Source organism: Pteronotus mesoamericanus, unplaced genomic scaffold (assembly GCF_021234165.1).
Source record: "Pteronotus mesoamericanus isolate MK-2021 breed Mesoamerican mustached bat unplaced genomic scaffold, CSHL_Meso_final scaffold_85, whole genome shotgun sequence".
Lineage (NCBI taxonomy): Eukaryota > Metazoa > Chordata > Mammalia > Chiroptera > Mormoopidae > Pteronotus > Pteronotus mesoamericanus.
In genome coordinates this window covers 21,723,238-21,751,145 of record NW_026555329.1, presented here as the reverse complement: position 1 = coordinate 21,751,145, position 27,908 = coordinate 21,723,238, and the positions used below count along the sequence as shown (strand labels likewise).

The following is a 27,908-nucleotide window of genomic DNA, read 5'->3' as shown; positions in this document are numbered from 1 at the left end:
TTCAATCATTCTTTGTATCACAATATTAATTCAATGTATAATTTTGAGACGAATCTCAAGTTATACCTCCTCAAATACTCCTCCTTCTTTCCTATCGGTCTTTGAAATCTTCCCAGGAACTTCTGTCGTGCGGAGGAGAAACAAGATGGGATTCCCTGACCAACCTCGGAGCATAATACCATACGGTGACCTGGCGATCCCTCCTGGGAGGCCAGTTCTCTTCCCTATAGCCCTCAAATGGTTCTCATGTTCCCTTAACGATGGTGGAGCAGAATTGACGGATCTCAAATGTATCTAAAATTTGATAAATTTAAGTCATAAATGGTGTGTGATGTGGAAGAATGCTCATATTTATAAAAATAGATTAAAGCAGTTACTATATAATAATCCAGTGTAAACCATAATAGAGCATAGTCAGTATTCAGCAAACATGTGTTGAATAAATTATTTAATTAATTTTAGCTGGAAGAATTATATTTATTTTCCACACATAATATATATGCATAAGGAAAAAAGACAAAGTTATAAACCAAAATGTTCACAAGTGCTATTTCTGGGGTATTGAGATTATAAGTGCTTTTTGTGCATGTGCTTTTCTTTATTTTCCAACACTATGTAATTATATAATTATTTTGCAATCAGGAAAAAATGTTATTTTTATTCCTATAAACAAATGAATAAACTATCAAAGCTATTATTGAGCTCTTCTCAGCCCCCAACAGCCTCAATTTTGGCAGTGACTCTAACTGTGGTAATTATATAAATATCAGCTTGATTGGGACATAAAGAGGAAGGGAGTGAACTTAGGCCAAGTCATTACCAAGGTGACTCCCTTGCTCACGGGTTCTAGGGAAGAAAGCCAAGGAGCACAAAGCAATACTTATCTAAGTGGGCACTCACTACAGCCCAGGGGTATGATGGGGAAGGAACCTTCTCTGATGACAGTTCTGTTTGGGGAGCTTGTTGCCAAGTCTTCAGATGCCAGGTAAAATTTGAACCAAAATTCAACTTGATAAAGGCATAATGCAGACAACAAGAACATAACAAGATATGACTTAACTGCAAAGGTTTCAACCTCTTTTGTAGCTACCATAACATAGAGCATGCTTTGTACATATGGTGCTTTATATTAAGGTATTTCAGTTTTATTTCTATCATTCTCCCTCACATATTGATCCTTGAATCTAGAGTTGTTCACCCAATGACAGTTAAGAGAGCAAGGTCCTCAAAGCAGCTATTTTAGATGCATGGGAGACCCAAGAGTACATGCATTTGTATTTGCAGTGTCTTCTAAACATTGGAGAAACCAAAGACAGTTTATAATATATCAATTTGACATATGAAAACATTTATTCTCACAACAAAATCTGATCCCCTCAATTCATGTGTCATCTTTAAAAAAAAAATTAAAACCTTCCTCAAGCCCAGGAAGGACTTAAAAAGTTAACAAAGTAATAGTGAATCAACTACAAAGATGTGAAGACCACATTACCTTATGCTGTGTTTTGTATACAGGCACATAACACACCACACAAGTTTAAAGATGAAAATTAAACAAGAACAAAGGATCTGGCAGTAGTAACTGAGTAAGCACAAAGATATACTGCGTAATATTTTTAATCATTAAAAGTACCCTAATCATATCATTCCAGAACTGAAAACTGAAACAGTGGTATTAGTTTAAGAAGAATGAATAACCATTCATAGAAAACAGCTTTTCCATTCTCTCAAACAAACATTAAACTATCAGAAAAAAAAAATATATATATATATAAGAATATCAGTTTATTTTCTTCCAGCTTGAAGCTGATAGAACCTACAGATAAAATGGTCCTCTGCCAACTCTCTTTTGGTATTTATAGGATTCTTTATTTAGTTTAAGTTATCAGCCAGGCTTACAACTAGCTGACTTTAAAAAACTGAATAGCCAAACCTCTGTCTATAGTTCCCCCTGCAGTTCATGCAGTTCTGTGCACAAGTAAACACGTATAAGTAGGAACCAATTTTAATTCTTTTATCATTTATTATGGTAAATTACTTTTAATTATTATATCATTTATAATTTTAATTAATCCTTTTACCAGTTATTCATCATATATACTAAGTTCAATTTTATTCTGTAAATAGTTTATCACATTTAGCTAAATCAATAAGCTTCAGCCACATATATCATGCTTACATGAAATGCAGAAATATATCTTCAGTCAGGAGAAACAGGCATTCTCAAACACGTCCAGTCAGGATGGAGGCGTAAGTAGACAAGCTTCTTCCTTGTGCAACCACAAAAAGAGTAACAACTAAATCTCAAAACAAATAACATCTAGAACTGTCAGAAAATCAAACTGTATGGAAGTAGAACAACCAAGGATTTAAAGAAGCCACATTCTAGTCAGGTAGGAGGGGCGGAGATGCAGAGAATTGAGGAGATGCAGTGTGGCATGGAGAGGCAGCCATATCCCACATTCATGTGTGGTGGATAAAAATGGGGAGGAATACCTTGGGAGAGAACAATCCCAGCCTCAGGCCCGGCTGCACAGCCCAGGGTTCCAGCTCCAGGAAGATAAATTCCCATAACTTCTAGTTGTAAAAACCAGTGGGGGTTGGAGCAACAGAAGAAACTGCCTGATTTTCAGGAAACCACACTTAAAGTGCCTGCGCAGTCTTAAGAAGTATGCAAACCCACCCACTGTGGGATTCAACATCAGGGCAAAAGCTGGAAGGGCACCAACCACATATGGGGAGTTGGTAAAGTGACTGGAAATGGGGCAGATGCCAGGCAAACCCCCAGAAGCCAGGCAGCAGCAGAGTTCCCTCTCTGATCCCTCCTCCCACACAGAACCACAAAGCGGTGAAGTGGGTTGCCCCATACTGGCGATTACCTAAGACTCTGCCCCACACAATTTACAGGTGCCTTTTACAGGGAGTCAAAGCAGCTCTACCTAATAAAAAGAAACAAACACAGGGAGGCTGTCAAACTAAAGAGACAAAGACATATCGCCCAAATGAAAGAATAGAACAAAACCCCAAAAAAAGAACTAAACAAAACAGAGATAGCCAAGCTATGAGATGCACAGTTCAAAACACTGGTGATCAAGCCCTTGCAGGTGTGGCTCACTGGTCTGCAAACCAAAGGGTCGCTGGTTTGATTCCCAGTCAGGGCACGTGCCTGGTTTTGCAGGCCAGGTCCCCAGTAGGGGACACGTGAGAGGCAACCACACATTAATGTTTCTCTCCCTCCTTTCCCCTCTGTCTAAAAATAAATAAATAAAATTCTTTAAAAAGAAACACTGGTGATCAGGATGCTCAAAGAACTCATTGAATACAGCAACAACATAAAGGAAGAAATGAAGGTTACACTAAGTGAAATAAAGAAAAATCAACAGGGCACCAACAGTGAAGGGAAGGAAGCCAGGATTCAGATAAATGATTTGGAACATGAGAAATAAATATTTGGCCAGAACAGAAAGAAGAAACAAGAATTCAAAATAAAAAAAAAAAAGGATAGTATAAGAAGACTCTGGCACATCTCCAAATGTGCTAACATCTGAATCACAGGGATACCAGGAGGAAAAGAAGAAGAGCAGGAAATTGAAAACTAATATGAAAAAAATAACGAAAGAAAACTTCCCTAATTTGGTGAAGGAAATAGACTTGCAAGTCCAGGAAGCACAGAGAGTCCCAAACAAGTTGGACCCAAAGAGGGTCGACCACACCAAGACACATCATAATTAAAATGCCAAAAGTTAAAGATAAGGAGAGAATCTTAAAAACAGCAAGAGAAACGCAAAGAGTTACATACAAAAGAGTTCCAATAAGACTATCAGCTGATTTCTCAAAAGAAACTTTTCAGGCAAGAAGAGACTGGCAAGAAGTATTCAAAGAGATGAAAAGCAAGGACCTACAACCTAGATTACTCTATCCAGCAAAGCTATCATTTAGAATTGAAGGGCAGATAAAGTGCTTCCCAGACAAGGTAAAGCTAAAGGAGTGCATCATCACCAAGCCATTATTACACAAAATGTTAAAGGAACTTATTTGAGAAAAAGAAGATGATCAAACTATGAACATTAAAAAGACAACAAATTCATAGCTATCAACAACTGAATCTAAAACAAACAAACAAAGCAAACAACTAGAACAGGAACAGAATCACAGATATGGAGATCATTTGGAGGATTCTCAGCTGGGAGGGGAAAGGGAGAGAATGGGGGAAAAGATGCAGGGATTAAAAAGCATAATTGGTAGGTACAAAATACACACGGGGATGTTAAGAATAGTATAGGAAATGGAGAAGCCAAAGAACTTACACGGATGACCTATGGACATGAACTAAGGGACATGAACTAAGGAGGGCAAAGCGGGGAAAAATTGACAACTGTAGTAACATAATAAAATATACTTTAAAAATAAAATAAAATAAAAACCACTGAATTATTTTTTAAAAAAAGACATAGGCATTCTCAAGAAGCTGAACAAATCTGAGATACCATATTTTGCCATGTATAACGTGTAGCCACATTTTAGTAGTAATTGCCTTGTATAATGTGCTCCTTACTTTTCTCTCAAAAATTTGGGCAAAAAAGTGCACATTATATACACAGCAAAACATGGTACATCCAAATATACAGAGTGAATAATGCTGACCTTAATGCACTAATTTTGCTATAGACACTTGAGTTTGTATTCGGAGTGTTTCATGACAAGCAGTACTCCTTAACTGCAGGAAAGGAAAGTGGAAGGAATGCCTCTAACTGAGGTCCATGAATCTTAGTTTCCTTAGAAAAAGGAGGCTGCCAAAGGAGTAATCCAGTCAGTTTACTAATCCAGGAAACACGCAGTTCTCCAGGGCATGGGACTTCATCAGAAGCCTTGTTCTCTTGCGAAAAACAAACAAACAAATGGTAGGTATCAGTGCTTTATACTGATATTTACCAAAAGAGGGGAAGTCTAACTTTATCTGCACTTGTGAAAGAGCAAGAAAAAGCAGGGGGTGTCTTGGTAAATTCCAGCACAAGGGGTCTAGCCGCCAGGAAGCGCTCTAAAACAAAAAGATGCTGGTATTTGTGCCGATGTCTAACATGCAATGGCCCAACTTGAATACTGGTCATTAATCCAAGGCAGGGGCTGAGTGGTAGAGGGCTCATGACTGCTCCACTCAGAGTTAACCTTGATGTATGAGTATGAATCTATCAATATTTTTTCCCAGACGGCTACCCGGGTCTCCTAACACCATAAAAGAGATAATATTTAATTTTTGATATCAGTATGAAATATAAAATCAATACATTTGTTTAATGGAGTTGTAGGGTTTCTAGAAACATACAGACACACTCCTTTGTGAAAATTCAGTGCCAGATAAAAATGGCATTTCAACCCAGTGATAAATGGACGGACTGTTCGACTTTACTGAGGTATAACTGAAGTATACTCAAGTGCACATGTTTAAAACGCACAATTCATACGTTTTGACCTTTACAGTCCCAAAACCATCACCATAATGAAGATAATGAATATATACATCACCCCCAAGTTTTCGTGTGCCCCTTAGTAATCTCTCCTCAATGACCATGCCCACTCCACTGTCCCCCATCCCAGAATACGAATGGCCTACTTTCTATAACTACAGATTAATGTTTTCTAGAATACTATATAAAATTGAATCATATAGATTGTACTCCTTTTTCCGTCTGGCTTCTTTCATTCTGCATACTTATTTTGAGATTCATGCAGGTTGTCATTTTTATTAATAGTTCATTCTTTTGTATTGCTGAATAATATTCCACTGCATGAATATATCACAATGTATTTTTTTACCTGTTGATGAACTTTGGGTTGCTATCAGGTTTTGCTTACTGCAAATTATGCTGTTAGGAAGATGCATGCATAAGTCTTTGTACAGACAAAAAGCATGGCAATGTTAATATTAATGTAGAATTCAAAACAAAACAGATTAACTTGGAGAACAGAGTGCATTATACTGATATCTACCAAAAGAGATATTGGTAAAAAGCATTTAAATAGCCTTCACAGCATCTTTTCATTGTTGTGAAGGATCTATCCTGAACAAGACACCAGGCGCAGATGATTTTACAGCCAAGTTCTGCCACACTTCAAAGAAGTGGATAGTTCCCACCACATTCGAATAGTTCCAAAGCAGAGGGGAAAATAAGCTTCCAAATTAGTTTTGTGAGGCAAACACAACCCTGACCCAAAAACCTGAAAAAGCAGCACCTAAAAAACAAAGTACCTACCCAAGAATACTTCAATAATAATATCGGGAAGGGAAAACTGTAGACCAATCCCCCTTGTGAATACTAATTTTAAAAATCTTAAGTAAGATATTACTAAATTAAATTTGGCATAGGTTTTTTTTCCAGTAAAACAAACGGTGATATGAAGAAATCAACTGATATTCATTAATAAATTAAAGATAACTTTAAAGGATTTTTTCAAAAATTACCATTCATCTCTGATTTAAATAAACAAACCTCTTTGTGAACAAAGAATTAAAGAGTATTTCCTCAATCTCATGGTAAATAGGTTAGCTGGGACTTTGTTTCTTTGTATTGTTCAAAGGCTCTTACAATGACTATGTATTTTCAGAGACTAAATTCATTTCCATTGTAAAATGAAGAAAAAGAAAGGCTTCTTATGAAGGTGGCACCCAGAGTGAAGAAGGAAGCCCCTGCCCCTCCCAAAGCCAAAGCTGAAGCAAAGGCTTTGAAGGCAAAGAAAAACAGTGCTAAAAAGCACCCACAGCCACAAAAAAAAATGAAGATCCGCCTGCCACCCACCCTCCAGCAGCCTAAAGACACTGCGCCTGCTCCTAAGGCAGCCTAAATATCCTTGGAACAGCACCCCCTGGAGACACAGCTTGACCACTATGCCATCAAGTTCCCCCTGACCACTGAAGATATAAATAGAAGATAACGATACACTTGTGTTCATTGTGGATGTCAGGGCCAAAAAGCACCAGATCAAACGGGCTGTGAAGAAGCTCCATGACATTGAACATGGCCAAGGTTAACACCTGATCAGGCCGGATGGAGAGAAGGCGGCGTATGTTCAACTGGTTCCAGACCATGATGCTTTGGATGTTGCCAACAAAATTGGGATCATCTAAACTGAGAACAGCTAGCCAATTCTAAATATAAAATGTTTATTATAAAAAAAAAAGAAAAACAATCACAGTGGGCATAAATTCAAGGTGCTTTGACAGCTGGTGAAGGTGGCACTGGGATATTTAAAGTAGAGGTGGAAGAACTATCATACCATCATATTAAAATTTTTCATAACTAGGTAACACAAAGCAGCTCATGTACATTCACTCATTAATCTTCTCACAGTACTGATATTAAGGAAAAACAAAATTCCATATATCTGATTAGTAGTATAACTGAGAGAAAATGGGATTCCATCAGTATGTCTTCAATCTCTGTACCAAATTCTACTCAAAAATTAGTCAAAAAGCTAAAAAAAAAAAACTATATACATTTGGGTTTTTTCTTTTCCTTTTAATTAAAGACCTCTGTGAATTGGGCAAGAAGAGCATGAAAGCAAAAGGTTAGACTTCAACCACTTGAAAAGACCAGAAGTAAAGATGCAACAGTGTCATCGGGGAATACCAGAAACATGGAAATGAGCAAGATACATATGACCTGGTTGTAACATTCACCATAACTGCCTGTCCCTTAGCTCCACAAAACTGACCCTATTGTAACACTATATTGTACCAGGATCCTGAGTCAACAGTGAATAAACTAAAGAGTGAATGAATGGCCTGAGTCCTGAGACCTTTGGCCAGTTTGGAACACCTGTCTCCCAAGTCATTTATTAGCCAATTTGACCCAAGACCTAGTTTCTCCAGAGAGAATCCCTGGAGGACCACTACGACTGAGTCATAGTCGCCTCTTCCCTCTCCAATGTTGGACAACTGAGTTTTAGCTAAGATGTCTCCCCAAAATCTAACAATAATATAGTCCTGCTATCCTACCTTTCTTGTGCCAAGCTCTTCCTAGACCGTGAAACAATTGCCTATTACTAAAGTTGTAACTAGTGTTCTGTCATCAACAGATTATCCTCCTCAATCTCCACTGGATCATACTTTTGGGTGTGAACTGTAGGGTATTATAGTCCAGAGGGAAGGAGTCAATAACCAAGTTTTTCACATAAAAGCCATATTTTTGGATCTTTAGCTACAAACCACCTATCCAAGCCTTAGAAACTATGCAGCAGTGGGCAGAAGTAGGTTTACAGTTGTTCACATGGAAAATAATACAATTAATAAATAACACAAGGATAAAAGTTTGCATACTCAACAAAACAAACAAGCAAGCAAAATAGAACCAGAGACATGGAAATAATGAACCAACTGACAGTGACCAGAGGGGAGAGGGGAGGGAGGCAAGAGGGGAAAGAGGGGGGGTCATCAAGGAACACGTATAAGGGACCCTTGGACAAAGACAATGGGGTGGGGGGAGGATTGAATGTGGGAGGGGGGTGGGTAGTGCAGGGGAGAGTAATGGGGGGAGAATGGGAACAACAGTAATTGAACAATAACAAAAAATTTTAAAAAATAAAATGCAACTTATAAAATACAGTTTGATCTCTATTTAAGTATATATGCCACGTATCTACTCATACTACATCCATGTATGGCTATATTCTTCAACGAAAACAAAGAATACAAAAATAGCTCTCTGGAAGATATTATAGTTTTTTCATTTTTTGTGATTTTCCATTTTTTCCCACTAGAAACATGAATTTTCTTACTCATGAGAAATTACTTAAAATTTTGATAATTCACAAAGTTTTTAAAGAACTGACTCTCCCTCAATCAAACTCAAACCTTAAAATCTGAAATGTTGAATTGCCTAACAGGCCGTGGCTGGTGTGGCTCAGGGGACTGAGTGCCATCCTGTGAACCAAAGGGTCACTGATTCGATCCCAAGCAGGGCACATGCCTGGGTTGCAGGCTGGGTACCTGGCTGTGCATGTACAAGAGGCAACCAATTGTTGTTTCTCTCACACATCAATGTTTCTCTCCCTCTTTCTCCCTCCCTTCTCTCTCTAAAAAAATGTAATCTCCAAAAAAAAAATTTGTAATTATAAAAAGTTATTGCCTTACTGGCATTATCATTTGTTTCTACAAAGTCGTCCCTCCCCAAACCCCCGAACAAGTGCCATATTGTACTTCATGCATCCCACATTCTCCTTGGTCACTGGCAACTGCAGCCGCTGTATACCTCTCGTCAACCCAGGCATAATCCTCAAGACCAGTTGATGACAATAAAATTCTACTCTGCCAACTTCTCTCAAGTTCCTTATAAACTTATTAGATTCTGAAGCAATGCCTCATAAAATACTCCCATACAATTCAATAGACTGAGGAATTAATACTTTAAGTCATAACAATAAAATATACTCCGAATATTACTGGATCCATACAATGGAGTATTATTTGGCAATAAAAAGGAATGGAATACTGATACATGCTACATGGATAAATCTTGAAAACATGCTAAGTCAAAGGCGGCAATCACAAAAGACCACAGACCATATGAGTCCATTTATATGAAATGTCCAGAATAGGCAAATTTAGAGAGACAGAAAAGTAGATCAGGGATTGCTTAGGGCTGGGCAAGTAAAGGGAAGATAAAGGGGGCTGTCAATGGGTACAGGGTTTCTTTCAGGAGGCACAGACACATTCTAAAATTAGATTGTGGTAACTACACAGCCCTGTAAATACAAAAAATTGAACTGTATACTCTAAATTGGCTAATTGTATGCTATATGAGTTATATATCAATAAAGCTGCTTAAACTGTTCTAAATTTACTATTGTAACTATTTATTACAGCCAGCACTGAATAGCTACTATGTGCAAGAAACCTTGAGAGACCTTAATGTCATCTGATTCTTACCAACTCTGCAAGGTCAATTTTTAATCTTAGAGATGAAAAAACAAAGTTTGGTGAACTTAAAATATTTACACAAAGTTACAGAGTTATTCAGGAATGGTGCCTAGATACATCACTCTAAAGAAATAATGTCTCTAAAGCCCATGTTTTCTAAACTATGCCTACCATGCTTCCCATTAAATAATATCTTGGAAACAGCATTGAAAGAGCAGGCATTTTTGTTTCTATCAGTGGTAGGAATTAATTTTTAGAGGCATCATTGATACTGTTACTGGGGAGAGACCCACGTTACGGCCAGCCCCACCCCCCAGCTTGTTCCTCGGTTCTTGCCTGACTCACAAGAGATGAATTCAATCAAGAGATAACTCATATAGTGGAAATGAGATAGCAAGTTTATTTATGAAACACACACAAGCACAAAACTACAGGCAAGCACCCAGCTAGTCTGAATGCCCCACACATAGAAGAAATAAAGTTGTAAGTTTATTCTATACATTTGAGCTGCTACAGGTGGGCACCTGGCTAACCCCAGTGCACTTACTATTGGGATTCAGGGTTTATATACTTTAGTCAGTTTATAGGTTTCCCCTCTTTCTTCCCCTTCCACACCTTGGGAATAATGTACAGCTACAAAGGCTTTCTTTCTTAGCTAGTAAAGGTTCTTTGTCTTAGTGAAATTGTTACAGAGGATCCCTTTCCCAGCACAGAGACTCCCGTCCTCCTGCACTATCCCTGCCTGTGATGTTCAGAATGGACATCTTATCGAACCAGGCTCAGGACTGCTGAGTCAATGGGTGAGACATGTCTCCTTCCTTCTCCCTGCCTTAGTTTACTACCTATCCCACCAAACAATAGGCAACAAGGCTTAAAAGGTTGAACACCATTATTTAATTCAAAATCCACATCTAGAAAATAAATGTCTCTGGAAAACAAAAGTAATTAAGGTTATGAAATTTGTCCCATCCCTCTCATTTTACATCAAAGCTAGCTTGTCAATGTCTTCAAGATACAAACACCATCTATTTGGTGTTCTTTTTTTTATACTAGATAAAATGCCAACAAAATCTAAATATACAGAAATTATCACCATTTCTTTAAACTACATTCACTAGGCAAAAATATTCCTTAATTTAGATTGTATTACTCACACCTAGTTTTTAGTATACATTTAGAGGATTTTACAAAACTCATTAGCCATTCCAGAAAGGTAGTTGAATAAAAATGGTAATTATATGAAGAATAAATACAGATACGATACTAAAAGGACCACATTTTGTGACTTGACCTATATTGTAACTAATCATTTTTAGTCGCTGCCTTATTCTATTTCCTGCTGTAACAAATTATCACAAACTCAGAGGCTTAAAACAACACAAATTTATTATCTTATAGTCCTATAGGTCATAAGTTTGACATAGGTCTCACTAGGCTTAATGTAAGGTCCTGGCAGGCCTGTATTTCCTTCTGGAGGCACTAGGAGTGCTTCCTTGCCTTTTACATTTTATAGAGGTTACCTGTATTCCTTGGCTCATAGGCCCTTCCTCCTTCAAAGCATTACTGATCAAGTCCTTCTAACATCGTATCACTCTTAACTCCTTTACCTCCCTCTTCCACTTTTTAAGTGTTCTTATGATTATACTGGGCCCATCTGAACAATGCAGGTAATCATCCCATTTCAAGGTCCTTAATTTAATCCCATCTGCAAAGTCCTTTTACAATTTAACTAATAGTGTCTTAGATTCTGGGAATTATGACTTTGATATCTTTGGGTGGCAACTCTTCTGCCTACCACAGTTGCCCTTGTCTTCAAAGAAATCAAGATGATACCGGTAGTAAATTGAGCCTAAAAGACTGAGGGGAGGGGCAGGGGAGCATAATAGTGGTTTAAATAAAGAATGTAGAACTTGGAACAAAAAATCCCTCCTTATTGTTCTGTCAGATTTTTACTGGCATTTTATTTTGAAGGTGAACCTTAATTAGATACATGGGAATAACAGGAAAAATAGGTTGCCATTCAAACCCATTAAAGAAAATGGAACTATCTAAATGAATCTGTCAATTTTTTAATTTGAACAAAAAAAAAAATCCCAAAAAGCTTATTTTGTATTTCCTATCTTTCTATACCTTGTTTTGCTTTGGCACGCAGGAAGTGCCATTTTATACAGCCTATATCATATAATAGGACACTGTATTAATTCCAACTAGAGAAAAGGTAGCTTGGAAGACTATACTTGAGCACACTGACCATGAGTTTTTATGAAACTTTAAAACAATATATCCAAAGGAGCATTAAATGTGTGTATGTGATTAAGAAACCAAACCTCTCCTTTTTGAAAAACCCATATTCAAAATGAAATGATATCACATTAGGACTTTTTTATAATTCCCCAGAACAGTGTTCTATCCATTGTTTAACTTTTTCAATTTAGCTTTATATCTTTTCTCACTCCAAGACAGAAGAGTGATGTTTGATGTACTCAAGTTATAGCCAGCATTTACCAATTCTTTGATTCGACTTTTTAAAGTACTTATGCTTGAATCCAAAATCCGAGGATTTTCAATTATTTCTGAAATGTGAATTTTTTCTTCTATGAGGCAGTCTATTTTATCATTAAACTTCTTTTCTCCCAAGAAGATCACATCTGGATAGCTCAAGACAAATTTCTGTACCGCTTCTTCAGTGCACCCAAGAGAAAACAACTTTTCTTTAATATTTGTGTAGTTTCTTTTGGCACAGTCATTGGAAAGATCTAGGATTTCAGCTGCTGGACCACATATCAGAGCAAGCAGCTCCTCATTGTTCAGGTTGAATGTTGACTGTAAAAACTTAATGTTAGCTTTTACCCGTTTGGTGCTCTGAATTAAGATGAAAGGGTTCTTAAAAATTATTTTCCTCACAAAATCTATGGGATCACTGTGACCTAAAGACAAACAGATCTCTTGCAAAAATTCAACCATCTGTTTATTCAAATCAAGACTATTGGAGAAGGTACGTGGGGCATTGGTCAACAATCGAGAAAGGCATTTACGGGTCAATCCAACTGAGTAGAGAAACTTTATATTATTCTCCAGGTTCAGGTTATTATTTGACCGAAAAAATGATTCAGGAGAACGTTTCAAAATATTTACAATTTCAAGGTCCGATGTCATAATTGTTTTCCACAGATCCCACCGTCTGGAAAGATTTTCAGTTGTGCGTGTTATGGCTCGTGGATATCTTGATATTATGCTAGCAATCACTTCTTCGCTAGCTCCTTTGGAGAGAAGGAACATCTTCAGGTCCTGCTCATTAATACCTATCCTATTAAAAACTCCTGGCTGTCGTTTCTTCGCCATGTCAACATCTACTCCCATACTCACTAACTTAGTCAGTAGTTCATTCTCAAAAGGCTCACTGTCTTCATTATCATGTTTCACACCAAAAAGCCTAAATGAAACTGATTTGAAGAGGATTTCTGATGAAAATCGGATCATCCAACATCTTGAACCAAAGAGAACATTACTTCTTATATACGAAAGGTTTCGTGGTGCCAGAATGGTCAAGTAGCTCCAACCTTTTGGAATGCTGTGTAAAACAACATATACAATATTATATAAGTGCATATATTAAATAGCTGAAAGACCACATTATAATCCTATAAGCATCACGGTCATTTCTATAAGATACCTGTAGCTCCAGCCCTCCTGCTGCTGTGGTAACTATTCAGGCGTCATATTCCCACTCTCTAGCTCATTACTTCTAATTATCTGTGGACCTGGGTTCCCTACATTGTTTTGTGCATACATGTGTGAGTTATATTTTCCTTTTTATTTAAAAAATTATTATAAAAGTTATACAACATTAAAATATTGAAACAGTAGCCCTGGTTGGTGTGGCTCAGTGGATTCAGCGGCAGCCTGCAAATCAAAGGGTCGCTGGTTCAATTCCCAGGCAGGGCGCATGCCGGGGTTGCAGGCCAAGTCCCCATTAGGGGATGCCTGAGAGGCAACCACACACTTAGGTTTCTGTCCCTCTCTCCCTCTCTTCCCATCTCTAAAAATAAATAAATAAAATCTTTTTTAAAAAATTCAAACAGTAGAAGAAGGTATACATAGAAAATTCATTTTCTCTAAGCCAGTCACTGAAAGATAAACACTATATGATCTCACTTGAACAAGCAAAATAGAAATCAGGGGCAAAGAAACACAAAACAGACTGGCAGCTGTGAGGGGTGGAGGAGGGCTGGATGACAGAAAGTGAAGTGATTATCCAAAGAACATACATGCATGACGCATGGACACAGACAACAGTGTGGAGATTGCCTGAGGGAGTGAGGGAGGGGTTGGGTGTGGGGGGCACAGGGGGAAAAATTGGAACTGTAATAGCATAAACAATAAAATAATGAAATGGGGAGCGGGGCGGGGGGAGAAGGGAGGAGAGCTCCTCCATCTCTGCTTTATTCTACGGGTTGCCAAACCTTTGGTTTATTCCTACTAATTGATGTTTTCAATTCTGCCTTGTCTTCCAACTCCCCCGATCTTTGGCTTTGCCCCTGTCCACAGATACTGGACTTCATTGCCTCTGTTCTCACATCCTGGTTATCAAACTCTAAATCTAGCCCTGAAAATCAACCCTTCAGAATACCTAATTTCCACCATAAACACATTTTTCTAGATTCATGGCACTCTTTAAATCCAGGCTATTATTAGAGACCAATTCTAAGTTTATCTAGACCTCTGGTCAACAGCTCCTAATCCCAATCTCCTCACTCAACTTACTTTACTGTCCCCTTGATTTTAACTCAACAACTCCAAACCAGTTTTCATCTTCAAAATGATCTAGTTTTGGGATATTTAATCCAAATAGTCCACCACATGAGGAACTGTGCTGCGAGATGACACGTTTAAAAAGTTACTTTTACCACTCTCCCCAAACCACATTATAATAGACTAACCTAGGACTCTCTGCATCTGTTTCACAACACATATACCTTTGTACAAGCAGCTAAAACCTCAATAACTCATCTTCCTGATCATTTAGAAATAAATCATGAAATGTTATGAACCGCTATTTGATAATAATCATAGGTCCCTACTAGAATGAGCATCTCTATTTATGGGAAATATAGGAACAAAGAAGTATTCTTCTTATCGGATTACTTATTTTCCTAAGCTACTTGTGGTCTGAATCATACAACACAATACATTTTTTTTAAACTATACTTTCACCTTTTCAGACTATACAGCTGTGGTGGACTTAGTTCTTGATTTCCAACTACTTACAATGGGGTCTTATCACTAAAAGGAGGTACTTCCCTTTTTCTCTCTCCAAACTAAGCATAAAATATAAAATAGAGCTAGGTGGTTTCAACTCACCTCTAATATCTTTGGGCTGGAGATACTTCTTTTAAGATCAATACCAAAAAAGCCCCTCTGTGTCTATCCTTTTAATTATTCCAATTTAACAGGAACTTGGATTATGCCTACAGGCTGGAAACATTCCGGTAGCTCAGATAATCTACTGATCCTTGAAGAACTGGAAAAATATTCCCAAACTGTAAAATCAAATAATATTCAAACAAAAATGAAGGCTGCTCACAAGGTAAACCTCAAACAACGAAAGCACATTTTAGACTGCCCTGTACTCTTGAGTTCACCATTCTTCACTTCTCTGTAATACCACATACTGTCCTGTAACTATATACTCTGCCAAAAATGCATGAATTTAGAAACTTAAAAACAAGATCCTCCTTTCAACTAAAGGAAGGCTTCACTTTGCACAGCTCAACAATCTGTTCCCCACCAGACACTCAACGGTGACCTCTACTGGATAACTGGACAGAACACCAACAGCTGTGGACAAGACCAGAGTCTTCCAAAGAGAGGTAGGCAAGATGACCCAATGGAAAGTAGGAAGAAACAGTAAAACTCCAATTTATATTTGTCTCAGCCTTTTAAATTTCCACTTTCTATACATATTTTTAAATGTATACAACAGTACTGTAAAACATGTACGTAAGTCATTAGTAAATATAAATATATTGAAGGTACATGTATAAAACTTTTTTACAGAATGTACATAGTCAAAAAGAAGTTTGAAGCCTACTACTCTGAACAATACACCCTCAAACAGGGCTAAACAAGCCACAGAAAGTTCAAAAGAAATTGTATTAATGACGGACTAAAAGCAAGTAAAAATATATGCCAAATTTCTTAACAAAACAGCATTAAGGCTTCTCCTGAATCTGTCATAGGTGGATTTTATGCGTTTGTATATAATTCATTCTCTATGGAAACGGCTTTCACACAAATTAACATATCCAAAACCAAAGTGAACATCCTCCCCAGCCCCCAAAGTAGACCTCCTCTGATCAATGAAATCACTGCCACTGTCCTGACAGCCACTCATGATAAAAACATAAAAGTAAGCTTTGCTTCCTTTCTCTTCCTCAACCCCAGTCATCAAATCATGTAAATTCAGTTCGTTCAGTATCTCTGAATTCCAACTTCTCAACTCTTTACTGTTCCCTCACCCAGAATCTAATAACCGCATCCGACTTTCTTCTCTAACATCAGTCATTCAAAACTGCCATCAGAGTATACCTGTAAAACAAATATATAATTATGCCCTTCATTCCCTGTTTAAAGACCTCTGTAGCTCTCCCCTACAAAGTAAAATCTTTAGACTGACCTTCAAAGCCCTCACAACAGTTCTACCTACCTTTCTAGCTAACTTCTGTTCTACAACCTCACAACTAGGCACCATTGTCTCTCAAACCTCATCCTAAACATCCTTGTCCATTCTTGTTTCCCTGCCTGTGTTTAAGACGTCTTTCAGAAAGGCTCATCCTCCTGATATCTATCTATAGTACAAAGTCCCATTCAAATACTATCTTCCTCCAAATCTTTAACAGAAATATACTGAGTTATTTGTTTTATGAACACTTCTTGCTACGGAAGCTAAAACTAAATACTGTATTTCTATAGGGGGAAAAAGAGCACAATTGGACATAGAACTGGCAACTAAAACTTGGGCTTGATTACAATACTATTTGTGGAAAAAACTGACCCAAAACACAGTATAAGCAGCCTCAGCTAAGCATAAATACAATGTTAACTCAATTTTCAAATAGGACTGATGAAAGAGAATTTGGTATCCTCCATCACATCCTTCGACCCAGCATTTCTACTTCTGGGAGATTATCCAAAGGACAAGAATACAAATTTGCTGTGAAAAGGATGACCATCATACTATTTGCTTTAGCAAAAAAGAAGGAACCCAAATGGACACCAATAGAATGATTAACAAATTGTGGTATTATATATAATACTATACAGCCTTATTTTAAAAATGAGGCAGACCTCCTGGCTGGTGAGGCTCAGTGGACTGAGTGCTGACCTGCAAACCAAAGTGTCGCCGGTTTGATTCCCAGTCAGGGCACATGCCTGGGTTGTAGGCCAGATCCCCAGTGGGGGGCACTCAAGAGGCAACCACACATTGATGTTTCTCTCCCTCTCTTTCTCCCTCCCTTCTTCTTTCTCTAAAAAATAAATAAATAAAATCTAAAAAAAAATGAGGCAGATCTAACACAATAAAAAGATGTCCAAGATATTGTTAAGTGGTAATCCACCTAATGGTATGGTTAGGGAAATACTGCTTACATAAAAGGGGAGGGGCATTAATATATACAGAGAGAAAAAAATGAAACAAAAGAGTAATTTCTGACAGATTAATAGCAGCTATGTATTTGTTCTGAAATATTAAGGTATTTTATTTATATGTGTGTTTTGCAATCAGACAAGAAATTTTTTTAAAAATCAAAGTGATCTTGGAGTGAAAAAATGTAATGGAATATATATATATACATATATATATATATAACTTTATCTATTTTTCAGCTTTCAACACAAAAATGTTAAACCTGATAAATATCAGTGTTGCTTTACTCTTTTGGCACCCAATCTCCAACCAAAAAACTTCCATCACATCTAGCACGGTGAATAAATATTTAAACAGCTCAATGCAAGAAGCATCAACTGCCTCAATCTACAAATTTCAAAACTAATACTCCATAATGTATTTCAATCTCATATTAATGTTTTTAATTAACCAGAACCATCAGTGTAGGGGCTGAAATCTAACATTAACAAATACACTGACAATCTGTGTACCTGTCACTTGTCAGACATAAGGAATAAAAGAGGATTTACATTACCCTCTGCTCCACAATATCCTAATGAAGGGGCTTTTGGTGGAAATTACTCATCACTGGTCCTACATGCCAGCTGGCCTTCTTTTGACAAAACAAGCTGTTTAGAGATCTTTACAACGAAGCACTTCTCACCTCATTTGTCTTAAGGAAAGAGAACTTTTGCATTCCTCCAGAAGAAAAGCTGGAAAATAGTTATCCCTAGAAAAGGCAAAGGGGCAGGCGGGGTCAGGGTGCATAAAATATTGTCAGGCCTTCGTAATACAGAATAAGGAGCAATCCCAGCTAACATTGCAAAACGTTCTCGTTAAATGCATAACCTCTTGTATACTAAATATCTCTTAGAGATATTGAGAAGAAAATGGCAAGTACGCGTCTGAGTATGATTAAGAATAGGTAACAGAATCAATTTTTTTTAAGGCTAAGTGCTTCACATACGTTGTCTTAATTAAACTCCACAAATTCAAAGTAGATATTATCCCTAAAACTACAAAAACGAAAAAAAAGCGCCGAGTTCCCTTACTAGCTTTTCTTAGGTGAAGAGTTAAGGTTCGAACCCAGGTGACTGGTAACTCAAAACCAAAGTTAATTCCATAGGTTCCATTCCATAAATTCTTCCCATCCCTGTTCTTCCCACAAGGACAATTGTGCAAGGAGCTGCGCGAGAATGGGACTCAGTTATACGTCAAAGTCACCCAAACCCGCCTCTAAAAATAAAAAGCACAGCAGCAAGCCAGCTATAGCAACCTTTACTGTACCTACGTGTTGGAAAGAGCTTTACTTCCGCCTCTGGAGTGGAGCGGGACCGGCGTGGAGGGGCGGAAATGGACGGCTAACTTCCGGCATTTGTGACGCGCGCCGATATGACGTATATGCCTTGCGCGCTCCTTGCGGCCTCGCGGCTGCCCTCCATAAACCAACGTGGAGCGCCCAGCAGGGGGCGATAGGAGACCGCGGTAAACGCGAGGAACCTACTGCTGTAGCCAAGTTTTGGAGGGCTGGGCGGGGTGGGGCGGGAGCAGGGCCAGGGGCTTTCCCAACTCCCTGGCCGGCAGCCCAGAGTTGCAGTCGGGATTTATTGCTTACCGGCAACACGTGGGAAAGTCTCTATTAAATACACTAATTTTGCAGCCCGTTAGGGTAGTCACGTGTGCTCATGTGACTAACACGACGATGCACTAAGGCGTTTAGTGTAAGAAAATGTGTGTGATAACGAGGCTCTTAAACAGTCCCGGATTCTTTCCTAAACTACTTCCTGGAGTATAACAGCGAATCCGAATTCAGTGTCAGCCTTCAGGCTGGGAAAGTAATTCTAGAATACTTTTATTTAATTTCAAATAACTGCTTACAGCACCATTGCCTCTGGTTCTTTTGAAACCTTGATGGGTCTAGACTATGGTTTTCAACAGAAACAGATTTAATCTCTACAGCAGATGCGTTTTGGGCACGCTTGGGGGCGTCACTTGAACCTTTCCTGGTAGGTCAGCCTCACCTTCTGGGAGATGGTGGCAACGGAGATGAAACTTCAAATCAGGGCAATTCTACTGGTGTTCACCAGTATTTGAACAAAAACATTATGACCCCATTGCCCCACTCTCCTTATTCATCCCATCTTGCCCGAAGCAACTTCTTTTGTTTGTATCCCTTTGATCCTTAAGTATTCTGTAATTGATACCACATGCTTTGTTGCACTGATATAGATTATCAGTTTATTTCAGATCTATTCAGGCAACATGACTTGAATTTGTTTGGAGTAGTCCTTCTAGGTAAAGGAGATTGGTTCTTTTGAAAATAAATTCCATATTTCCTAACCAAAATTCTTGGATTACAAATATATTTTAAACGCATATTACAAAACACCAAAAAGACTAACAACAAAAATAGAATACTGGTTGGGTTAGGATGGTGTATTATGAATTTTTTTTTTTCCTTCTTATATTTTTGCCAAGAGGTTTAATCTTTAATGATTTGTGAAATGTTATCATTACCTCCAATAAGAGCAGTGACTACTGCCTCATCATTGGTGATGTGTTACAGTAGAACCTGTTTATACCTTGCCTGTATTTTATTCATTGATTTAATGAACATTTATTGAGCACCTATTGTTGCAGGGAGCACGGGGCTCCTGGATCTGAGGGTCATTGTCCAGGGCCAGCTGAGGTGGGAGCATGGGTTCTGATCGTGCAGAGCCTGTCTCGGGGTTGTCACAAATGGGGGCAAACAAAATGAGTTGTTCCAGTCACTTTCTCTCAGTCTGATAGGAGTGGGGGCGGCACTTCCCTGTAGTGGAGAAGGCCCCAAGCCCCCATGTCCAAAGGCTTTTATTCAGAACCATATGCGCAGAGGTATATAACAAAGCTCATCAATCAATGTCAAAAGGCTATGTTTACAGAAAACAGATAGAGATCATAGATAACAATTGAAGGAACACAAGAGATCTGCCTCAGGTCAAGGTCTATGAATAATGTAAATCTTCTTCCCAGTATGAGCCTGTTATAGCTTTTGAGGGAAGAACAAAGTGTGCTTCAAGGAAGTTACTTCTAGGCCTGATTTTTCCCCAGCAACCACCTGATCCAGTTTAGGGCTGTACCTGCCTTTAGTGTTGTTTCAAGCCTGAGCCAGTGGGTGGGGCAGAGCCACCAAGAGATGAGGAGACTACTTTCAGATAGAATGAGGACTCAGGCCATATCAAAGCCGAGGGGTGAGTGTCTTTTGCCCTTTTTCCATGTCCCCCAAGTTTTTCCCTGATGCCCATTAGTGGCTGTGCCTGGCTTAGACTGTCCCTTCCATCGAGGGGTCTTACCCATCATTGACTACTAGCCATCTCCCAGGGCCAAGCAGTGTGATGTGAGAGAGGCAAGGGGACAGGTTTTGTCACCTCAGTGGCCTATTTTCCCAAGGCCTCCTTGATTATTTCCAGCCTTGGGGCCCTCTCGCCTGTTGGCAGGGCTACATTTCCTGAAACCAGATGAGGTGTTTCCCAACATCTCCCCCTTTTTTGTTTGTTAGCGTGCACATTGAGGTGAGTCTAACAAAACCAGCTACTTGTTTTTCCCACACTTTATCTCTATGGAATAGCTTGGAAATCATCACAAAGCACAGAAGACAACAATAATCAATAAACATCCTGCAGCGCCCATGACCCATACATGAAGGTTTAGATTCTCAAACCAAGTCTTAGGATTGAGCCATTGCAAATTATCATGAAGGGTTTGGAAAACTTCCTGCTTAGTCAGTCTCTTAATGTCCTAAAGTTGTTGACGCAGCTCAAGCTGGAGTTGATCGATCTGGCCTTTCATATTGGATGAGAAGGCCTCTCTATGGCAGTGTTGCAACCTATACCTATCAGACCGTTTTCAGGATGAGGGGATATAGTGGAAAACAAAATAAAGTCCCTCCCCTCCTGGACCTTATTTCCAATGGTAGGTCTGACTCAGCCTGTGTATCTGCACCTCTACACATTTACCCCATTTTCCTTCCCCAAGATCATAGGTGGTCCATGCCCTACTCGATTGATATAATTAAGAAAAATAAAGTGTGGTTGGAAACACTGATGGAGAGGTGGGTACTCTGTGTGGAAGAAGACCTGAGTCAGGGAATAAGTGATGATGAAGCAACAAAGAGGGAAACAGATGAGATGAAGCAATTGCAATAGGGTGGAGAGGAGTTTTTCCTAGAAGCAATTCTAAATTTTTCATCTTTCTGGGGGTTTTTATAAAAGCAAAAGTAATTCAAATTTTAAGTCAAATTTGTATTGTCTCTATCCTTTTTACAATTCTCTTGTAATAAAACCGTGGTGCCATTGATGGTATATTTGTCTTTAATAACCATGCTTGAGAAGGGAAAAGTTTGCCAAGTCTGAATTGGAGGATGTCCTCCACCCTCTTTAATACAGAAGTCTTTTGCAGGGGAAAGCATGCTCTGAGGCCGTCCCTTTACGAACTGGTCATTCAAGGGATGGACTGAAAGTCAAATTTGAATACAGAATCTTTGTTTTGCTCATAAGCACTGCTGACCTAAGATTTTTCTAGCTGTGCCTCAGTGCCAGCCTGACCCCTTCTGCTCAGGAAGTGTCCTTTGTTTTTGTTTTTGTTGGGTTTTTTTTTTTTAAATGTAAATAGACTTCTGGCAAACCACAGCCCCTCTGTTGACCACTCGAGTTTGAGTCTCAGCAAACCCAGTTAAGGTCAAAAAGGAAGTGGCTCTCCAGTGCCCCCTCCCCTTTCCACCAGTATAACACCCACAGACACCTGACTCAATAAACAAATCCCCCGCCCCACATCAGCTTCCTAGACAGACCTGCCTGCCAGCGACCTACCAGTCTCATTAGAGGGCCCACAGAAGAACATCAAGTCTCTTCTCCCACTCTCTCCAAGCTGCAGCTGATTTGTTTGCATGTGAAAACAAATGAAAAGACTATAAATTGCTTAGGGTACAGAATAGCAGGAGATAAAGTTATTCCACTACTCACAGTTAGCACACTGACTTTGCAAACAAACCAACCAGAAAAGCTGGCTTAACTTCCCCCCTTTTTGAAACAATTGCTTTTTTAACAACCTTAGATTTCTAAAGATTTTACTGCTCCTAACTTTCTTTCTCTGAAATATGCCTGACCAGGGTCTAGACTCTAGACAGACTTCAAGAGTCAGCTTTTCTACTCCCACACTCGTTACCACAAGGGTCTGCGGCAAGGAAATGGATACTTAGCCTGGCAAATTTGCTGATTCCAGACCTGATGTGATCCTGGGTTCTCATGGTAGTTAGATTGCCGCCATCAGCAGGACAGAGCTGGCCAAGGGAAACTCAGTAATCATTTGAGATCCCATTCAGCCTAGTGAGTTGAAGTATCTTTTGGGTTGTTTCACTCTATAATACCATGCCTTTAATGAAGCAGTTCTTAATCACTGGTTGAAAATGTTATCTTATTATAGTAGGAAAGCAAATAATCCCCAAAACAGAGAAAAAAATCTTCCTTATGCAAAATTACCTCCCTTCCTATTTGCAGTATTTCTTGAAATTTCACCTGTATAGATTATTCCTTTTTTTTTTTTCTTTAATAGTGTGGTTATTTTAAATCAGAAACATATTTAAAAGGGGAAATAAATTAAGCCAATAGTCAGCAAACTTTTTCTATAAAGGTCCAGACAGTAAATATTTCAGGCTTTTGGCCCACATGCTGCCTCTGTTGCTGATTCTTCTTTATTTTTCTTTCTTTTTTTACAACACTTTAAAAATGAAAAAACCGTTCTCAGCTCAAGGACTGCCTGGCCGCAGACCATAGTCTGCTGACACCTACATTAAACTCTCATGAGCTACTCACATATACCTGTAACTTAGTTTGTTAACTTAAAGTCAACCAAAGAATAGGAATTCTGAGAGAAAGGACATAGAAGAAGAAAATATTAATAATGTTTGAAAATACTTATATAATATTGTACTATCTGCCATGTACTATTCTAATCAGTTCACCTATATTAATTCATTTAAATCTATGATGGAAGTAACATTAGCTCCATCTTTTCAGTTGAGAAAACTGAGATAGATGCTAGGTAACTTGCCTAATTTCACACAGCCAGTCGTTGAAACCTAAGAAGTCCAGCTCCAGACTCTATAATCATAATTATAATGCTTTGCTGACACTCAGAGAGAAACAATATTTGAATTCACTATAGAAACTACAAAAATAGATATGTTTTTCTATAGAAAATTTAAAAAGAGGGCCGGAAAATATCACCAAAAATTCAATCACTTAGAAATAACCACTATTTATATTTTATTTTTTTTAAAGATTTATTTATTTATTTTTTAGATAGGAGAAGGGAGGGAGAAAGAAAGGGAGAGAAACATCAATGAGTGGTTGCATCTCACGTGACCCCTCCTGGGAACCTGGCCTGCATCCCAGGCATGTGCCCTGACTGGGAATCGAACCAGCGACCCCTTGATTGCCAAGCTAGTGATCAATCCACTGAGCCACACCAGCCAGGGCTGGAAGATATTTCTTTAGGTTTTGTAGTGATGATATAATTTAAGGGTTGATATGAAGAAAGTAGGTTTCATCCTGGTGTTATGAGAATTTTCCTTTATAGATTATGTTTCCCTTAAAAAATAAAGGCCATGATGCAGGTGAGCATTATTTTAGCTCAAGCTCTACAGTTTTTGTGGTGGTGTGAAAAATGGAAACTGAGCTTGAAGGAATACTAATAATTCTCTTGTCCACCCCCCTTTTGTATAGGTAAGGAAACTGAGGCCCAAAATGGTAAAAATTACTTATCTAACAAATAATGTTGCTAGTTAGTGTCTGTATTACACAGAATTCTTTCAGTTGCAAGTGACACAACTACAACACAAACTAATTCAAACAAAAAATGTGGGAGAATGTTTCTTTCATCTTCTCTCTGTATGTAGGCCTTATTCTTTCAGGCTCTTCTGTGTACCAAGATATATGGCAAATATCTCTAAGGTTGTATCCTTTTAACTGAAAACTCAAGGGAAAAGAGAAAAAATCTAATTATTAGTCTTGAACATAAAACCCAAAATAAGGACTCTGATTGGCTTTCGAGTCATTGTTTCTTGGGAAGGGTGAGGATGGCAAGATATAATGTGATTGGTGGTCCCAGTAAAACCATTTGGAGTTGGGGAGAGGCAGTTCCACAAAAAAAAAAAAGAAGATTTACTATTCCTAGAGTGGCGAGGGAAGTTGGACAGACAAAAACATCTCTAACTACTACTATAGTCGGAGAGCCAGAATTGGAGTTGAGATCTTTGAACTTCATTCCAATCCTCTTCTCATTCCTCTATTCATTTAATGCATATTTACTGAGCATTCTACCACGACTGTATTTAACTGCAAATAACAGATTCCCAGTCGGTGGTGTCTTACCTAGCAGAAGGTCTAGAAACAGGAGTTAGCTGTTGCATTATTTTCTAAAATCATGCAGTCTCACAGCTTCCCATCTCCGCTCGTTAGTCACTATCTTAGTCCACTGGGGCCATTGTAACAAAAATACCATACACTGGGTAGTTTAAACAACAAACATTTATTTCTCGCAAAACTGGAGGGCGGGAGTCCAAGATCAAGGTGCCAGGAGATTCAGTGTCTGGCGAAGATCCCCTTCCTCCTGGTAGATAACCACCTTCTCTCTGTGTCTTGACAAGGTGGAAAGGAGCAAGAGCGCACTCTGGGGTCTCTTTTATGAGACTCATGAGGTCTTTACCCTCATAACATAATCACACCCAAGGCCCCACCTCCTAATATCATCAAATTAGGGGTTTGAATTTCAACATATGAAATTTAGGGGGACACAAACATTCAGTCCACAATAGTCACTTAACCAAGGCAGGGTGAGATCATTGCTCCATGAAGCCTTTCCAAACCTCCATTCAGAATAAGTCTTTCCCACTTTTATAATGCTGTCACGCTTTGTTTAATCATTGTAACACTGAATTCATTCTACCTTGTGTGGAAATAGACTTGGTGCATACATCTCGATCTGTTCTGTTATTAGACAGCGATTCCTGAGGACACAGACTGAGCCTCATTCGTTTTTGTGGAATCCAGATGCCAGCTGTTCTCCCGTCTTCTGGCTCTGCCAGCTGCACATGCTCCCCCTAAACCCAAAACCCTCAAACCCGGAATCGCTTTGAATTCTGACAAACTGTATCATCTGACAACATCAGTGAGCAGAGTGGACTTCACAGCAGTTTTTGTCAAGGGGCTTATATACCACAACACATAGAAAAACAACTATCTTCCTTTCACATTTTCTTCCTTCTGGATGGACCTGAGACTTCAAACTCCTCTCTCCATTGATTTGCCCCAATTCAACTGTACGCCAGGCCCACCTCCGCACTGGCACACCGAAACCCAGCTTGAGGCTCAGTAACATCAAGTCCCATCTAGGTAATAGTTCCCACTCTTCTTAGTAGTTGGGAGTGGGGATTCAAAATAACAGATAATATTAAACCATGCTTTTAATGGTTTTATCAAATCTTATTATGTGTAAGATCCTGTTATCTTGGCAAGGCATGTTTTATTATCCCCATTTTACATGTAAGAAATGGAGGCATGAAGAAATTAAATAAAGAGCCCCATATCACACAGCCAGGAAGTCGGAACCAGAAATCAAACCTAGGTGATTTGAATTCAGAGCCTGGGTCCTTAATAATTAAACTCATCTAACCTCTACAGCACCTAATGCAATGCCTTCTCTCGTAAGTACATCAAAATTTTGGTTGGATTAAATTTACCTATATTTCTAAAATCATCAGCAATACTCTAGCTTCTTATACTTCTCTTTTCTCCAGCTACCAAAAAATTATTTTGGTTTGTGAAATACCAAAAGATCCACTTTGGAAAAACTACATTACTTTAATGAAAGTAAAAATTACAAGTATATTACAGTTGTTTGCTAATTTTATTTTTTCCAGCTCTACAGAGGTTAATTAATAAATAACTCCATGTATATTGTATATCTAAGGTGTACAACATGATGATTTGATATAACTATACATTGAAAAATGATTACCACAACAAAGCTAATGAGCACATCCATCACCTCACATAGATACTATTATTTTAAACGTGTGGGGAGAACACTGAAGATCTACTCTCTTAGCAAACTTTAAGCATACCATAGTATAGTGCTGTTAACTATAGTCACCCTGCTATACATCCATTCTCATGGACATCTAAAGCTTTCTTTTTTTATTGGTATTTAGTGAATGAATGAATGAATGAATGAGTGAATGAACTAATTTATTGACTATGCAACTTAGCTTTCTCATCTGAAAATTCATTCAGTTGGCCTTTTAACATCTATGCATCTACCGTGTGAGCACCAGAGAAACAATGAAGCATAAGAAGCACTCCCTGCCTTTAACAATTCTGGTGGAGATATTCACAGTCCAAAACAAGTGTTGAACTGGATGATATCAAAGGGTCCTTGCAGATACAAAACTGAATCTCTGGGGTGGGAGGTTTCCTCTCCTTTGTACTGAGGTGGTAGGTTTATGATCACAAGAGGATGGTTCATTCTTCCTTCCATCCTAAGCACTGATATCAGTGTGTGGGGGGGTAGGAAGGAGAGAGCAGATTCCGATACGTTTTAAATGATGGCTACCCTTCATTAGACATTGAGAAGGGGAGATGGGAGCTGCTGGTCAGATAACCACTGAGGAGAGAGTTCAGGGCTGACTTTAAAAAAATAGCAAAGTGTAAGAAGCCTTGTCTTGCTGCCCTCTAGCCTTCCTCACTGCACTCCTGACTCTACCAGCTACTAAAAAACCATTGTCCTCTTGCTTCCCTCTGAGTGCTCCAAACCCTGCTTGAACACTAGGCAAGCCTGCTACCTATAGGGAGAGCTTCCCTCCACATCTTTACCCATAAGCAGGACACTTGACTTTCACCTTTGTGTCCCTCATATCTTGCTGTTCTCAGTCCTAGCTGAACATTAGCATCATCTAGAGACCTCTTTAAACACATTGAAGCACAGCTCTCTGCCCCCAGGGATTCTGATTTAATTGGTTTGACTTGGGGCCCTAACATTGGTTTGATTTTTTGTTTCTGTTTTTGTTTTCAATCCTCAGTAGATGATTCTAATGTAGAGCTAGAATTGAGAACTACTGCAGCTTTGAAACTGGAGTTTCTTAATTTTCACCTGCTGGTTAAAGCCCCACTCTAGTTTCTGGGACCAATTCTGCTCCTAGCTAGGGAAGATCCAAAGGCTTGCAGTTTTGCGGCTCAGGGCTTAATCCCACTGTGGCCTAGACTCTCGGTTCCAGTACTTAAAGGCTGTTGTTCC

The 27,908-nt window shown here is 38.7% G+C and overlaps 1 protein-coding gene across 1 annotated transcript; it reads right to left on the bottom strand.

Annotated features, from left to right (window-relative positions):
* Positions 1 to 10,290: 10,290 nt before the first annotated feature.
* Positions 10,291 to 18,902, bottom strand: MTERF1 (mitochondrial transcription termination factor 1). The gene is made up of 3 exons (XM_054564040.1): positions 18,871 to 18,902; positions 18,244 to 18,309; positions 10,291 to 13,484 (listed from the first exon to the last, which is right to left on the bottom strand). Exons 2-3 carry the CDS (start codon positions 18,246 to 18,248, stop codon positions 12,320 to 12,322), a joined length of 1,170 nt encoding a protein of 389 aa, XP_054420015.1. The 5' UTR covers positions 18,249 to 18,309; positions 18,871 to 18,902; the 3' UTR covers positions 10,291 to 12,319.
* Positions 18,903 to 27,908: the final 9,006 nt, after the last annotated feature.